Raw genomic sequence first — 17,647 nt, 5'->3', positions numbered from 1 at the left:
TTAAATAAGATATTTTCTTGAGCACTAACAAGTTATGGCTTTTTTTCTCAAACACGTCAGATAAATTAACGACAATTTCTCAGAAGCATTACTATTTATAGGCATCAACTCATTTCTAAAATGGAAACCGTGGTCACAATGTTTGTTTTGTCTTTTTTTCTAGATTTATCCAGTTCACTGAGCAAACAAAACCCTGAAAAGAATGTGTGTGATACAGATGTTTTAGTGCACTGTAACTCCATTTATACCTCAGATTGCAGTAGGCCTGAAAGAAAGCCAATTGCCAATATTCACTTTGGTGTTGGTAATGGAGAGAAAATGGAGCCCTTTGATTATACATTGATATCAGAGAGTGGGAGGTATGTAAAGAACACTACATGAGCAGTTACTGACTCCTTATACCAAAATGGAGGAGAAACCCGCTACAAGTACCAACTATCCAGGAACTATTTGCACTAAGCATGCAGCTCACCATTTGTAGTTATACATCTCTAAAGATTGCAGTCACACGCAACAGAATGTAACAGCAGGGAGCATTGTTCTTCGCACACAAAAAAGTGACCTTACATCTACATTTCTAGACAATTGGACCGACAGAGTCCCACCTGTGAAAATCCTCCCAAGAGCAAGAGACGAGATTATGAAGTATTGCCCTTGAGGATGGACATATTGACCAGAAACTTCAACTCCGATGCGACAGAAGTAGAACCAGCATCGCAAAAATCATTCAGCAGCCCTTTCGGTACCTTGACTTCATTACATGACCAGCAATAATTCAGAAGCCATTACTTCTAATTATGCGATGTGTTCCATATAATTTATTTAAAAATTCGTAACATTTGTAGAACAGCCTTTTATTCATTACAAATAATAGATGAAGATTAACCAAAGAAAGATGCACACTTCCAAACCACAACCTCTCACAAGTGGCAACAAAAGAAAAATCTTGGCATGTAGTTTATCCTGTAACTGCATGAATGTTCTACAGAAAATGTACTGAGTTAAACCCCAAGACTGATTTAGTGGGTGAATTTTGAACTCATTGAAAACCTTCACTTGCAAAGAATTAAAATCGACCCCCATATGTCAGTGTTGTTTAGGAATAACCATGTTCCAGGTGTACACCTTTTATATGCACAGGTGTTTTTTTTTAAAAAGAGGGACTTGCTTTCACAATTTCAGAATAAAAGAGTATATTTAATTTTCCTTCAGTTTGTTTCGCTTTATGCAATGTTTTGGTCTATTCTAAATGCTGGAAATATAAAGGTTGTTATAAGTCAACAACAAAAGTAAAATAACCAAAATCAAATCAGAACAGAAACGATGAACAATTTTGTCTAGACTTGTATTTTGTAATGTAAGAAGTAATTTCTTGACTGTAGGGCAATTCGCAATAAAACATCTGAAACAATGGAGCAGAGTTTCCTGTTCCTGTGCCTGGAATTAATGTATAAGCTGGGAGCAGAGAGTACAGAAAAATCAGATGAAGAGGAGCACATGCTGTCAATGAACCCACCAGCTTTATCTTTCCCAATAATTTAAATGAGCATGTGCTTCCTTTATAAGGATGTGCTCCTTGCTGCTTGATTTTTCTGTATTCAGTGTGCCCGAGCAATCTAGCAGCCTCAGAAATCTGAACCATAGCCATCTTTGGTCTAAATTCCTATCACTGCTGAAGTGCAACAATCCGTTTGCATCCGCAGAAAGCATGGATAATAATGCAAACTGGGAAAAAAAAACCTGTCAGTGCTGGAACTTTCAAATCAAAATAGAAAATGCTAGGAGGATTAACATCCAAAATATTGACCTGTCTCCTGATTACAGATGGTGATGGAGCAGCTATGTATTTCCATCATTTTCTACTTTCATTGTAAAATTACTACAGTTGACAACAATTTGGTTATACAGTGGAAATCCTTATAACCGTTGCTTTCTTACCAACAGGGCAATGTCATTGCTGTATCTGAAACCGGCTGATTTAGTTACTGGCTGAAAGTATGGCGATTAGGAAGAGTTAGCTAAATTCCTGATGCAATACTCAGCAATTATATTTGGAATTGATCGAGTGCAACCTGCCGAGCTCCCCACATATACTGTGAGGAAAGTATCTTTTCAGCACTTGCATCACAATGCCGGCGTGACAGAACAGCATCACGCTATTTGCTGTTTTCAGAAATGAATAAAATTATTGCAGTTAACTTTACGAACAAAAATAGTACAACCCATATATAAAAAACTGAATATTTCATAGAGGTCTTTGCACATTGATTTTCACTAACGAGGTTGAAATTCATTCAGGCATTTAGACAATTGAGTCGCTTGGGGAAGTTAACACTGCACAGATCTCCATTATTAAGTTTCCTTTAATTTTCAGATTTAGGCTGTGTGTAGACAGGATGCTAAATGCTTAAAGTGGAAGCAGTAGCACCGAGTCATATTCCGCTGCATTTTATCAGTTGATATTAATGTTCTGGCTATTAATGTGTAGTACACTTATATACTATAAGGAATTATTCCATTTTATTATGCAGAAACTCAATTTGGACACAGCTCTTTTCCAATTAACTCAGTATATGCGCAGCCGGATTTCTCTTCAACCTGGAAGGTAAGGCAAAGACCTTTAGGGTTAAAGGTTAATACATCTTGCTCTTTTCAGGACACCCTTGTCATTTCTTAACTATTAACCTTCAAAGGCTACTGCATTTATCTGCTTTGACATGGATAGTAAATTGGGGGTTCGCATTAAGTTAGCATGCTTGTGATTTGGTTTCTGTTTCATTGCAAGTTGGTTATTTGGTGTCACATAACTCTAGTAAGCAATATCTAAAATACATTCGCATCTAATTTCTGTGCAACATCCATACTGCAAACAACTTGACTAATATTCACAATGAATATACACTATTATCTAATGAGGCACGCACAAGTAATATAACAATGGTGCACTGATAATCAGTTATATAGAGAGGCCTGGCACTTAGCATTTTGTTCACAATGAAATTTCTCGCTGGACCCTCAAAAGATTTTCCACACTGTTTTTCAGTTTTAATTCTTCTTTCTCCTTGAGTGGCTGCTTTAAGATTCCACATACTCCTGTTATTCCCAGGACACAAGGGAGACTTAGAAACACGTCGCTTGTGATATTGTGCTCATCCTGATGTATCAGAATAAATGTTACATATGTTACTGTACAAGTATCTTTAAATGCAAATTTTACATATAAAAACTGATGTGGGAAGTCATTCAAATGCGTACTTGTTAACTAATAAATGTGTAAATGAGAAAAGAAAAGCAGCTTTCAAACACATCATTCCGACAGGAAGTATTCCTTTCACACTCTGGAGAGTTGAGCAAGTTCATCAGCTGTTAAAGGGAAACCATCTTGTGGCCAACTAACAATGGTGCTTTTGATGTCAGTATAAGTTAATTGTTGATTATGTTGTTAATGTTAACCAATGTCAAACTCTATCCACACTACAATGTGCCAGAACCAAGTGCATGATTTGGGGTTGGCAGAAATATTATTTTTTGCCTTTTTTTTGGTTAAGTCATCACTTTGTTGTGAGTGATGCCAAAATGACAATGATGCTCAAGTTTATCGGAACTTGGCTAATAGATTTATCCTTAGCTTTTATTTTCCTGTTAAATGATGCTGTAGATCTCTGAAGCTAGTGCCAGTAAAGAAGCTGAGACAGCTTTTTGAGTCTTATCATTTATCCGGAACCTTGGACATCTGTGTCCATAAATAGTGAACACCCTACACCTATAAATTGTCATTTCGAAAGTTGCTGGCTACCAGAAGAAGTGGTGTTGAAATACCTAGGCAAACTTGGAATCTTGAGTGTTGATGAAAGTAAATTGCTGCAGGCACCAGATGATCTTGAAGTAAAAGAGGGATGGGTGAAATTGGGCAGTGCAGAACTTTGATTGAGATAAGAGAATCGTACTGTCCCCTGATGTTAACTGGGGGATTTTAAACTAACAAAACCAAGATGGATTTTTTAGAATTATGTTTGACCTCAAACAATTCTCCCATATTAACTGATTTGCAGATTATGGAATCCATCAGGTCAGGGGGGTTGGGATGTGGAGGGTGATAGACTTAGACCCTGATTCATGCTAAATACACCAAGTACAAGGGATTTCACCCACCATTGTGTCCTAGAATAGATGATGTATAGTTTACAACTGCTGACATTACAATAGACCACCACTGGTTTCTTCAAATAAAAATAGAATTTTAAAGAAAAGAATGATTTAAAAATTGCTTTTAATGATTTCAAAAGGATGACAACTGCCCTTAGCACCCACAGGAACAGGAGTAGGAATAGCCTGTTCCTCCATTCAATGGCTGATCTGTGACCTAACTCCATATACCTACCTTTGCCCCATATCCCGTTTAGTTATCCAATAGAAATCTATCAATCTTCAATTTAACATTTACAAGTGATCTCACATCAATTGCCATTTACAAAGAGGGTTCCAAATTTCTGCCATTCTTTGTGTGTAGAAGTGTTTCCTAATTTCACTGCTGAAAGTTCTGGCTTTAATTTTTAAACTATGTCCATAATCCTAGACTGCCTGACCAGCAGAAACAGTTTCTCTGTGCGTACTCTATGGCCCAGATTTTTGCTAGGATAGAGAGGTTCATCTTCGTGGCAAAAATCCTGGAAATGACCAAAAATTGTAAGTTCCACCCCCAAACGCAGCATTTTTCATCTTCGCAGAGGCTGGGCTAGAGTCAGGCTGGGGTTCACACATGCATGATTCCCAAAGGCAGCTGGTCATTTAAATCATCAGCTGCCTCCACTAAAGTGGGATTTTGGAAGGTCAGGTATGTGAAACCCAGAGTGTGCAGATTAGAGCAAGTAAGAGGAGGTCTGAACTCAGCAATTTCATTTGGATACCCCTTTGGATGGGGTTCCAGGCCACCTTCTGGAGAATTAAGGCACCCGTTGGGAGAAAGGGCACCCTTTGGGATTGTTAAAATTAAACATGATTATGCACTTCTTATGCACAAATTGATTGGAACTGTCCAGCTGTTAAGGAACTGTAAAGCTGTCAAGGAAGTGTCCAAGTATACTAGGTGAGTTGGCATGGAGGGGGTAAGGGCAAAGCATGGTAGCATAGAAGGGGCATAGAGAATATGTGGTTGGGTGAGAGTGAGGGTTGGATCATTGTGTTTTGTTTTAATCTATTATTTATTTAAGCACAGTGCAGATGTATAGAGGCAGGCCTTCCATCCAGCCAGCCAGCCTCCACAGTTGGCAGCCTCTGCACTTGTCCCAGGGTCGCCTGCCCCGACTCCTTTTTCAGCCTGCGCAACCCCCCCACCCCGACATGTGCTGCTGCATCAATTCAAATTCAAACTGAACTGATGATACAGGCAACTATCAATTGCTCTGTGCATTATGGCCACAAGAAAGAATCGTGTGCTCATTCTTCTCAAACATGCTATTCTCCTCCTAAGAGGGCATTGGTGACCATGGACTTCCATTGGATTCGTCCATGATTACACTTGGCAAAGTACTGCAGTGGTTTGCTGTTGCCTTCTGCTTTATGGTTGACCAGGAAACTCTCCTGCTCTTTACTGCCTACCATCAGGCATATTAGAAGGATTTACAAGCTAATAATCAGCTTTTTTGGCTACCTTCCATGGCCATCAAGTCCTGAAGTAGAACTTAAACCCAGAGCTTCTGACCTAGAGGTAGGGATGCTACCATTGCAGCACAAGACCTCCCTCAAACATGCTATAAGCTTTCCAAATTGACAAACCAAGGTAAAGGACCTAACCTGGTCATGCAGGAGACTCCCGAGGCTAAGAGGAGATTGAGTGAGCTCCAGTACAAATTAATGGGTACTCTGTCTTTCTAAGCAAAAAAAAATAAATACTTGCATTTATATAGCACCTTTCAAGACCACAGGAAATCCCAAAATGCTTTGAAACCAATTTAGTACTTTTGAATTTAGTACTGTGGTAATGTAGGAAATGCAGCTATTTGCACAGAGCAAACTCCCACACAACAATGTGATGATGCTAACACAATCTGTTAACTGCTGTTGATTGGGAGATAAATATTGACCAGGACACCAGGGATATCTCCCCTTCTCTTCAAAATAATGCCATGGGATCTTTTACATCCACCTGAGCAGGCAGATTGGGCTTCAATTTTAAAGTCTCATCTGAAAGACTTCAACAGTGTTGCCCTCCCTCAATACTGCACAGGAGTGTCAGCCTTTTTTTGTGTTCAATTCCTGGAGTGGGCCTGAAACTCACAACTTTCTGATTCAGAGGCAAGAGTTCTGCAGCTATCACTCAGACCAAAAGGCATCAGGTTCATACTGTGCCCAGATACCAGACCAGCGCAGAATTGGGCATGGTCACTGCCTTTGAGCACCTAGTAACTGAACCACACATGCTGAATGGTCAAGGTACCAAAGAGAATTGCCATTGGGACCAAGAGTTGAAAAAAAACAAGATGAATCATGAAAGAATGATGAGGTGATATGAAATTTTTGTTTTAAAGTCCAAGATTGGGAGACAAATGAAGGCAATAGTTTTAGATCCTGCAGAAGAATGAAAAGCTGTTACTGTAAGAAGCAATGCTAGGAAATAGAGTTTAAATATTTGTATTTGTACGTGTTAGGAATGAGTTTTAGTTTTAAAATTTAAGGTTGATTTGTATTTCTGTGTTTGTGTTAAGAAAGGTCAAGTTGAGTTTTAGTTTCACTTTAAAAAGCCTGCATTTCTAATGAGAGTTTTACGACTATTACAGCTAAGTTAAGCAAACAAAGGTAGAAAAACTGGGCTGTCCAACGAGGCAGGTTGCCACCCCCACAGACACACAGAAGAAACTAGAAACAGCAGTTTGATTTGGAAGCTGTTTGAGTTCAGTTGGTTTTGAAGACAGCTGCCAGGAGAGACTGGAAGAAAGGGGATAAAAAGCCAGCCCCAAGTTTAAAAAAAAGACCCCAAAATCCAGGAGGGAGCCCCAAGAAGACGTTCTAGTCAAAAGAAGGACAGGAACCTGGAAAAGGTCCTGTGAAGTGAAATTAAGAGTGAGGGACAGAGAGAAAGGCTCCAAGCTTCAGATTTAGAAATGAAAGCTTCAGGAAGCAGATTTAAATCAAGAACAGCTTGTATGAGATAAGAAGGTCCAAAAAGATGGCTGAAGATCTCGAACTCTTTGCTATGGGCATGTGAAGCAGTGGTGTACCATTGACGGCTGAATCGGCCTGAGAGAAAGTGTCGGTTTAGGAGAAGATTCCAAAGTGAGTTCTGGGAGAGCAGAGATTGGAAACCCTCGTGTGAAAGACGGAGTGCAGTGAGACCAGTTGGTGCACGGTGTGACAAGCGTCTGGGGGACAGTTGAGGAGAGACGCATAGCATCTGGTTGAGGTGGCACCTGTTGTTTGATTTCAGAGGATGGTGTGTCTGACCGCAGGTCACCAAGTGGTTTACATGGACTGTGTACTTACTGTGAACATTAGAGTATAAGATAGTTTTTGTAACTTGTGTTATCCTTACAAATCTGTATATATATGTGTATATATCTATAAAGGTATAGTTGTGAGCGAAGGAGTATTGTAATATAGTTAATCTTTTCTTGTTTAATAAATATTTTATGCTTTTGTTTAAAGTTCATTATCTGACTCTGTTCAGTTGCCCCTCTCCAAGTATCTAAACAAACAAATGAAAAGTTAGGATCTATCAAGCTGGGTTCCACACTGGGACAAGGCTTGTCCAGGGGTAACCTCAGCTGGGATCATAACAGTAACCACCTATTTTGTTGATCCTGTGGATGACAGAGACAGGACAGGCCATTCAGCCCCTCCTGCCTACTCTATCATTCAATTAGATCGTGGCTGATCTGTATCTCAACTCCATTTACTCATCTTAGCACATATCCTTTGACCCCCTGTTCCTTAACAAAAATCTATCAATCTCAAACCTCATGCTCCAATTACCCCAACATCCAGTCTTTTAGGAGAGAGAACTGCAGATTTCTATTAACCCTTGTCTGATAAAATGCTTCCTGATTTCCTTCCTAAAATGGCCTTGCTCTAATTTTAAAATTAAGTCTCACCATTCTTGATTCCTCCATCAGGGGAAATAGTTTTTCTGAATCTACCTTGTGAAATCCTATTAACATTTTAAGCACCTCAATTGGACCATCCCTCAATCATCTACACACAAGAAAATAATACAGGCCAAGGTTTATGCAACATTTCTTCATAGTTTAACCCACAAAGCCCTGGTTCAGTGAATCAGCATGGTACCCCCTTTCAAAGCCAACATATTCTTCCTCAGGCGTGGTATCCAAAACTGAACGCAGCACTTCAGGTGGAGGTCTGATCAAAACTCCTGATTATTTCTACCCTTGTAAATAAAGCATTTGAAAAGGAGCTACTTATCAGTGGGACGAAGGGTTATAGAGATGGGTGCAGATAAAAATGGTCAAACAATACATAATGATTGCTAAGATGCTAGATCTATACAAGTATCATGCCAAATGGTCATGAATGAATATCACAGGCTATAATGTGGAATTTTGCCTGAATTCCATTGGGTGAGGGTGGATTTTTAAAAATTATTACAATCTGTTGGGTAAAGCCCATGACGGAGAAAATACAGTAGAAACAACGGACAGAATTTTAACTGACTTGACGCACAGGATCATACTGGGGCGGTGGGAGAGGGTTGGGAGGAGCATGGGGGGATGGGGTGATCAATTGGGCCTGGGAACAAAAGGAATCATCAATCAGGTGGGCTGCAGATTCCGGCTGGGGGAGCTTGGGGTATGAGGTGGTGGGTGGGGGTGTGTCGGTGGTGGGGAGGGTGTTCTTTACTCCAAAAGTGGTGAGAATGTGGAATTCACTACCACATGGATTGTTTGAAGGAAATAGTATAGATGCATTTAAGGGGAAGCTAGACAAGCATATGAAGGAGAAGGGAATATAGGGTTATGATGATTTAGAAGAGGAAAGATGGAAGGAAGCTTAAGTAAAGCATAAATACCAGCATGGGCTGTTTGACCTGAATGGCCTATTTCAGTGCTGAATATCCTATGTAATCTGGGGCCTGGGGAGGGATTGGAGGCAGTCAAATGCCTCTGGGGGAAGGCCTAATGGAGGGGTACCCAACATGGAGGTTCTTCAGGCAGGCACCTGGATCCAGGGGTAAGTGTGGACACACTCACCTCCTGAATCCGGCTTGCTTTCTGAATCCACCACGCCTTTGGCTTGAGGAAGCTGCCGGGTTCCCTAATATTTAGGAAACCCATCTGACAGTGGTTAAAATTGAAAGCCTGTAGGACATTAAGGCTCACATTCTCGTTACCACATTAGAAGATCCAGCCTGCCTCCTTGAATCCGGTTGGTTACCTGCCCAATTCCCGGCCCCGGATAAAATTGGGAATGGGCAGGTTTGGGTTGGGAAACAGATTTCTCAGACTTTAAACCAAACCACCCCACCCCCACCCACCCCCCAACCCAGCAACCCAAACCTGCCTGTTTTTTCAGCTTAGATTTTTTTAGGCTAAAATTCAGCCGGATGGCCTGTAAGTAAAAAGCTATGCTTGATGGTCTTGTTCTTTGCATTCTGGAAACTGTTTTCACTACAACTACAAAAATCACTGCAAGCAATGTCATACAAGTCCAACAGGTAAATATGGAAGGGGCCACAACAGGTGACGGAAACTGTACCAGTCCCATGGTCATTGCATTATTGGTTTTAATTCATCAATGTCAATGCCAAACTGTAATTTTGTGACTATGTTGCTTGTGAGTATATTCCATTTTTGGCTGTAAATTAAAGCCACCAATGCACTATCCTCCGTGCATTAACAAATCACTGCTTAAATATCTAATATCAGGTACATGCAAATTTATCAAACCTGGAGAAAACAGCACTTTCAAAAATTGCTGCCCCAATTACCGCTTGTAGTATGAAATTTGCACCAATGTTTAAGTAATAATGGAATGGCAGCTGTTTAAAACCTACTTTTGCATTGACGGACACCAGGTGGATGGATCTGATATTTTTCAAAATTGCGTTCACAATACTAGCCACACTTAAACCAATGGCCCAAGACGTGTATCCTTTCAGCTTTATAACATCATGGGCGCTATAGTATATAAAAAAGTAACAGTCATTAAACTAAAGTTTCACTATAAAATATCCTTTGTGGTTCCACATCACACTATTCTACTTTAGCTAAAGAGTCATTTGCTAAAAGACATCTTTTGTGTTTTACATAAAAGTGAAATGTTTACTAACACCAATCGTACAATATAAATATTAAAGGGGTCAGTGATTTATAGGTATAATCTGTAAGTTCGGTTCATAAACAAACCACATAACATAAAAGCATAATAATATAGGAAATAGAAGCGCGAAATAAGCCGTTTGGCCCTTCCATTCTGCTCTGCTATTCAATAAGATCACGGCTGATCTACCTCAAATCCACCTTCTCACGCTACCCCCATGTCTCTTAATTTTCTTAATACCCAAATTAGATTTTGTTTTTATGGTTCATGATTCTATATGAATCTTTTGATGGGGATGACTGCATTGCAGCCCATTTATAATGATTTACTGTCAGTGTTACTCCATGCAAATTTTACACCCGGATGTTAGTGTCGCCTGGTTCCCAAAGCGTAGGTTTTATGCAGTCAACCACAAGCCAAGTGTAAAACTGCAGAGAAACTGTAAGGTAGAACTTAATGACCAGTGTTCTCTCAAAACCTCGAGCTGCTCTGGTGAGGTCAGTTATCCTGAGATGAGGTGCCATTTACATTTCAGAAATGGCACCATTCACTTGAGTTGGGATGGGCACCTCAAAGCAGACTAAGCTGATGAAGGAATGTCCAAAGCCGGAAAAGTGTGTTTGACAGGCTGAATATCCTGTAGATAAAAACAAAAAAACAAACAAACAAACAAAAAAACAAAAAAACTGCGGATGCTGGAAATCCAAAACAAAAACAGAATTACCTGGAAAAACTCAGCAGGTCTGGCAGCATCGGCGGAGAAGAAAAGAGTTGACGTTTCGAGTCCTCATGACCCTTCGACAGAACTTGAGTTCGAGTCCAGGAAAGAGCTAAAATATAAGCTGGTTTAAGGTGTGTGTGTGGGGGGCGGAGAGATAGAGAGACAGAGAGGTGGAGGGGGTTGGTGTGGTTGTAGGGACAAACAAGCAGTGATAGAAGCAGATCATCAAAAGATGTCAGCGACAATAGTACAATAGAACACATAGGTGTTAAAGTTAAAGTTGGTGATATTATCTAAACGAATGTGCTAATTAAGAATGGATGGTAGGGCACTCAATGTATAGCTCTAGTGGGTTTTTTTTTTAATAATGGAAATAGGTGGGAAAAGGAAAATCTTCATAATTTATTGGAAAAAAAAAGAAGGGGGAAACAGAAAGGGGGTGGGGATGGGGGAGGGAGCTCATGACCTAAAGTTGTTGAATTCAATATTCAGTCCGGAAGGCTGTAAAGTCCCTAGTCGGAAGATGAGGTGTTGTTCCTCCAGTTTGCGTTGGGCTTCACTGGAACAATGCAGCAAGCCAAGGACAGACATGTGGGCAAGAGAGCAGGGTGGAGTGTTAAAATGGCAAGCGACAGGGAGGTTTGGGTCATTCTTGCGGACAGACCGCAAGACAGACAGCTCTTTCCTGGACTCGAACTCAAGTTCTGTCGAAGGGTCATGAGGACTCGAAACGTCAACTCTTTTCTTCTCCGCCGATGCTGCCAGACCTGCTGAGTTTTTCCAGGTAATTCTGTTTTTGTTTTGGATTTCCAGCATCCGCAGTTTTTTTGTTTTTTTGTTTTTATCTCTGTGTTTAATTGACTGCCACTGCTCTTCAAGAAATGCCTACCTCCTTGAAGAAGTTCTGTTCCTCTCTGCGACAAGATTTCCGGATCTCTCTGTTGCCTTATTCACCTTCATTGCTTTTCATTTCTCTCCTAGTGTTTGACAAGGTGTTTACTAAAACCCGCTTTCACAGCCATATCTCCTTTCTCAGTGACTGTCTCCGTCTCCGACTTACCCCACGTGGATTTCAACTGAAATTCCACCCCTCATGTTTCGAACCCACCCAGGATTACAGGTATCTCCGGGACATAAAACGTTTCTCGGACTGCTGTTCCCGTCACATTCTGAAATCCACTCTTAGTGCCATGCGCCGCCATATGAACACACTCGACCTCTCCCTCCAGCAGCACCGCCGTACCCTTTTTCAAAGCTGCGCGTGCCCCCAGTTTCATTTTATCCTTCGGCTCATCCGACGCCTCAACAAGAAACTTTTTCTCTTTCTCTCAAGTGCTAAGGAACGCAAGCTCCAACAACTCATCGACACCAACACCCATCTAGGACCCTCCACCCCTGCCTGTCCCTCCGTCCCCACCCTTTCTTCCAGTCCCAACCCCAGCCGTGTATTCACTATACCCCCTGACCTTCCCCTCTCCGATGCTGAACGTTCAGTGCTCAGCAAAGGACTTAGTTTCATACCCTTACGCCCTCACAATGAATTTCGGGCTCGGCATGATACTGAACTCTTCTTCCGCCGTCTTCGTCTCCAGGCTCACTTCTTTGGGCAGGAGTCCTCTCCCAGTTCAACGGATCCTTTTACCCATCTCCAATATTCTCCACCTGGACCCCTCCCTCTGGATTCTTACCTTCTCTCGATCTTTTCATTGAGAACTGTCGAAGCGACATTAGTCGTCTCAATTTCTCTGCTCCTCTCACCCATTCTAACCTGTCTCTCTCTGAACTTACTGCGCTCCATTCTCTCAGGTCCAACCCTGACATTGTCATCAAACCCGCTGACAAGGGTGGTGCTGTTGTTGTCTGGCGCACTGACCTCTACCTCGCGGAGGCTGAGCGTCAACTCGCAGACACTTCCTCCTACCTCTCCCTGGACCATGACCCCACCACTGAACATCAAGCCACTGTTTCCAGGACTGTCACTGACCTCATCTCCTCTGGGGATCTCCCTCCCACAGCTTCCAACCTGACAGTCGCCCAACCTCGGACGGCCCGCTTCTATCTCCTACCCAAAATCCACAAACAGAACTGCCCCGGTAGACCGATCGTCTCAGCTTGCTCCTGCCCCACAGAACTCATTTCTCGTTATCTTGACTCCCTTCTCTCTCCCCTTGTCCAGTCCCTTCCCACCTACATCCGTGATTCCTCTGACACCTTACGTCACATCAACAACTTCCAGTTCCCTGGCCCCTACCGCTTCCTCTTCACCATGGACGTCCAATCCCTCTACACCTCCATCCCCCACCAGGATGATCTGAGGGCCCTTAGCTTCTTCCTCGGACAGAGGCCCGAACAATCCCCATCCACCACTACTCTCCTCCGTCTGGCTGAACTTGTTCTCACGCTGAACAATTTCTCCTTCAACTCCTCTCACTTCCTCCAAATAAAAGGTGTGGCTATGGGTACCCGCATGGGCCCCAGCTATGCCTGTCTCTTTATGGGGTATGTGGAACATTCCTTGTTGCAGTCCTACTCCGGCCCCCTTCCACAACTCTTTCTCCGGTACATCGATGATTATTTCGGTGCCGCTTCATGCTCTCGTCAGGACTTGGAAAAATTTATTAATTTTGCTTCCAATCTCCACCCCTCCATCATTTTCACATGGTCCATCTCTGACACTTCCCTTCCCTTCCTTGACCTCTCTGTCTCAATCTCTGGTGATAGACTGTCCACCAATATCCATTACAAACCCACCGACTCCCACAGCTATCTCGACTACAGCTCCTCACACCCCACTTCCTGTAAGGACTCCATCCCATTCTCTCAGTTCCTTCGCCTCCGTCGCATCTGTTCCGATGATGCTACATTCAAAAACAGTTCCTCTGACATGTCCTCCTTCTTCCTTAACCGAGGTTTTCCACCCACGGTCGTTGACAGGGCCCTCAACCGTGTCCGGCCCATCTCCCGCGCATCCGCCCTCACTCCTTCTCCTCCCTCCCAGAAACATGATAGGGTCCCCCTTGTCCTCACTTATCACCCCACCAGCCTCCGCATTCAAAGGATCATCCTCCGCCATTTCCGCCAACTCCAGCATGGTGCCACCACCAAACACATCTTCCCTTCACCCCCCTTATCGGCATTCCATAGGGATCGCTCCCTCCGGGACACCCTGGTCCACTCCTCCATCACCCCCTACTCCTCAACCCCCTCCTATGGCACAACCCCATGCCCACGCAAAAGATGCAACACCTGCCCCTTCACTTCCTCTCTCCTCACCGTCCAAGGACCCAAACACTCCTTTCAAGTGAAGCAGCATTTCACTTGCATTTCCCCCAACTTAGTCTACTGCATTCGTTGCTCCCAATGTGGTCTCCTCTACATTGGAGAGACCAAACGTAAGCTGGGCGACCGCTTTGCAGAACACCTGCGGTCTGTCCGCAAGAATGACCCAAACCTCCCTGTCGCTTGCCATTTTAACACTCCACCCTGCTCTCTTGCCCACATGTCTGTCCTTGGTTTGCTGCATTGTTCCAGTGAAGCCCAACGCAAACTGGAGGAACAACACCTCATCTTCCGACTAGGGACTTTACAGCCTTCCGGACTGAATATTGAATTCAACAACTTTAGGTCATGAGCTCCCTCCCCCATCCCCACCCCCTTTCTGTTTCCCCCTTCTTTTTTTTTTCCAATAAATTATAAAGATTTTCCTTTTCCCACCTATTTCCATTATTAAAAAAAAAACCCACTAGAGCTATACCTTGAGTGCCCTACCATCCATTCTTAATTAGCACATTCGTTTAGATAATATCACCAACTTTAACTTTAACACCTATGTGTTCTATTGTACTATTGTCGCTGACATCTTTTGATGATCTGCTTCTATCACTGCTTGTTTGTCCCTACAACCACACCAACCCCCTCCACCTCTCTGTCTCTCTATCTCTCCGCCCCCCACACACACACCTTAAACCAGCTTATATTTCAGCTCTTTCCTGGACTCGAACTCAAGTTCTGTCGAAGGGTCATGAGGACTCGAAACGTCAACTCTTTTCTTCTCCGCCGATGCTGCCAGACCTGCTGAGTTTTTCCAGGTAATTCTGTTTTTGTTTTGAATATCCTGTAGCACTGGTAGTGTTTTCCTTTCCAAAAATAGATGGCATTGAATTGGTTTCCAGGCCTGTGAAGTGATGGCCCCATTGAAATTAAAGGATCTATCCAAGGGATGCAGATGGACTCCTCCCCAACGATGAACATCAATAGAGTACATGAGAAGGGATGGAGATCCACAAGAGTGTTTTTAATGAGGCATAAAAAAAATAGAATCATACAGCACACAGAAGGAGGCCTTTTAGCCACCTCATGCTGCACCAGCTCTTTGAAGGACCTATCCAATTCGAACTCTTGTCCCCCTCTTTCCCATAGCCCTGATTTTCTTTTCTTTTCAAATATTTATCCAATTTCCTCTTGGAAGTTGTGACTGGATTTTCTTCCACCACCCTTTCAGGTATTCTATTCCAGATCATATTAACTTGTTGCGTAAAAAAAGACTCACCTGTGCCACCCTCCCCCACCCGTCCCAGGTCTTTTACTAATAATTTAAAATCCATATCCTCTGGCTACCAGTTAATGGTAACAGTTTCTCCCTATTTAGTCTTTCAAAATGCCTCATCATTTCAAATGTCCTTTATGCTTTTCTGCTCTCCAAGCAGAACAAGCACAGCTCCTGTAGTGTCTCCAAATAACTGAATTCCCTCATCTCTGACATCATTCTGGTAAATCTCATCTGCACTCCTGCCAGGCTTTTACATGTTTCCTTAAGTGTAGTGCCCAGAATTGCACACAATATGTCAGTTGAGGCCTAACCAGGGATTTAAAAAAGGTTTTAGCATAATTTCCTTGCTTTTCCCTGCTACTTCTGAAGCTCAGGAATGCAAATGCTTCTTTATTTAAACCACTTTTTCAGCTTTTCCTGTTGCCTTCGAGGATTTGTATATGTGAGCCCCTAGCTGATAATTCATGTAAGACCAGTTAGTAGTCATCTTGGAAACTATCATGGCATTTATGCCACCTGCTCACTTTACAGTTTGATTAATGGCATTTTTAATGACAACAGCACATTATTTGAAGTCAATCAGTTGTACATGAACTGAATGGAAACCAGTTAATCAAATAAAAGGTTATACACACTGCCAATACTAAAGATCTATCCAAGTACAATCACTGAGAAAATGTTTATTTCCTTCAAGTGCCCATCCAATTTCCTTTTGAAATCATTGATCACCTCTGCTTCCATCACCCTGTATGGCGGTCAATGAGTTCCAAGTCATTACCATGCACTGTCTAAAAAATGTTCTTCCTCACATTCCCCTGCATCTCTTGCCCAAAGTTTTAAATCTGTGTCATCAGTACCATCAGCTAATGGGGACAAATTTTCCTTGCCTGCCTTATCCAAACCTGTCATAATCTTGTACACCTCTATCAAATCTCACCCCAATACAACCTAACAGAAGCCTTTAGGGGGACGCAATGGCATAGTGGTATTGGCACGGGTATAGCATTCCAGAGACCCAGGGTAATGCTCTGGGGACCTGGGGATCGAATACCGCCATGGCAGGTGGTGGAATTTGCATTCAATAAAATCTGGAATTAAAAGTCTAATGATAACCATGAATGTCCTTTGGGGAAGGAAGTCTGCTGTCCTGTCCCTGGTCTGGCCTACATGTGACAATTCAAGTAAGGGAAGAGAAGCCATTGCCAGAAAAGCAGAGGCTGCACAGGGGTGACATGCAAAGCTACACAATGGAGGGGAGATACTGGAGGATGATGATGTGATCAGCCATTCAAATGCAACCAATAGGTCTGGGAAGACAAGGTGGGATAAAGGGCCACAGTCACATACAATGTCATTCATAATTTTTGGAAAGGGCAGTTTCATGTATGTAGAGCATAAACTGGATTGAAATGTTTCAAACTGAGAGCTTGAGGAGCAATGGGCAAGGATCTGGGAGGAAACAGCATGTGTGGACCATGCGCAGACAGGTACCGGCAGCCATCTTTGCAGGCGACTTGCATTGGCAGGCGACACAGTGTTTATAATTTTATTGTTCATTCAACTAAGTGACAATCGTTCCTCCAATTCGATTTTAAGGAAACAAAGGCAGGTTGAAGACAGGTTTGGAATTGGAAGGCCAGTTTGGTCGAGGGATTTTTTTTGAGAGAGGTGATGAAAGCAGCCTTGTGATGGGAAGAAAAATTAGAAGCTGAAAATTACTGTAAAGGAAATAAATATGCAACATTCTCCTCATGAGGTCCGAAAGAAATAGCTAAACATCTTATCCCCAGCTCCATGGATGTTTTCACACTTCACAAATGTAACAAGCACCTAGATCGGTCATTGTAAGCGACCTTTTACAAGAACCCATTAACATTTACCTTTCTATAACTTTTCTATGAATTTGATCTCCCTGCTCATTTGCAAGTTTTTCGTCTAATTGCTCCAGGTTGACACCAGCCACATTTGCACTACTCCAAACAGCCACTAAAAAAAAACACAGCATTAGTTGTTTCATGTTACATAAACCACAAAACCCAGAAAATTAAATGAAGTGGGGCCATCCTAATTATGAAGGACCAGGTGGCATCTTGAACAAGCAGTAAAAA

The 17,647-nt window shown here is 42.4% G+C and overlaps 2 protein-coding genes across 2 annotated transcripts in view; one reads left to right on the top strand and one right to left on the bottom strand.

Annotated features, from left to right (window-relative positions):
• Window positions 1–1,206, top strand: part of LOC121283143 (histone-lysine N-methyltransferase PRDM9-like) — a 41,573-nt gene extending 40,367 nt beyond the window's left edge. The window contains exon 13 of the mRNA XM_041197298.1: window positions 164–1,206. Within this exon, the coding sequence (XP_041053232.1) occupies window positions 164–381 (218 nt within the window). The 3' untranslated portion in view covers window positions 382–1,206. The remainder of the gene's footprint in view (window positions 1–163) is intronic.
• Window positions 1,207–2,989: 1,783 nt separating this feature from the next.
• The window catches only part of LOC121283144 (L-lactate dehydrogenase A chain-like), a 48,803-nt gene continuing 34,145 nt past the window's right edge, over window positions 2,990–17,647 (bottom strand). Inside the window, exons 6-8 of the mRNA XM_041197299.1 lie at window positions 17,420–17,525; window positions 10,004–10,127; window positions 2,990–3,154 (exon numbers count right to left, since the gene is read on the bottom strand). Of these exons, the coding sequence (XP_041053233.1) occupies window positions 2,990–3,154; window positions 10,004–10,127; window positions 17,420–17,525 (395 nt within the window). The remainder of the gene's footprint in view (window positions 3,155–10,003; window positions 10,128–17,419; window positions 17,526–17,647) is intronic.

The sequence above is a fragment of the Carcharodon carcharias genome, chromosome 10 (genome assembly GCF_017639515.1).
Source record: "Carcharodon carcharias isolate sCarCar2 chromosome 10, sCarCar2.pri, whole genome shotgun sequence".
NCBI classification, from domain to species: Eukaryota; Metazoa; Chordata; class Chondrichthyes; order Lamniformes; family Lamnidae; genus Carcharodon; species Carcharodon carcharias.
Note: the sequence above shows the minus strand (reverse complement) of the source record. Positions and strands in the feature narration are given on the sequence as shown.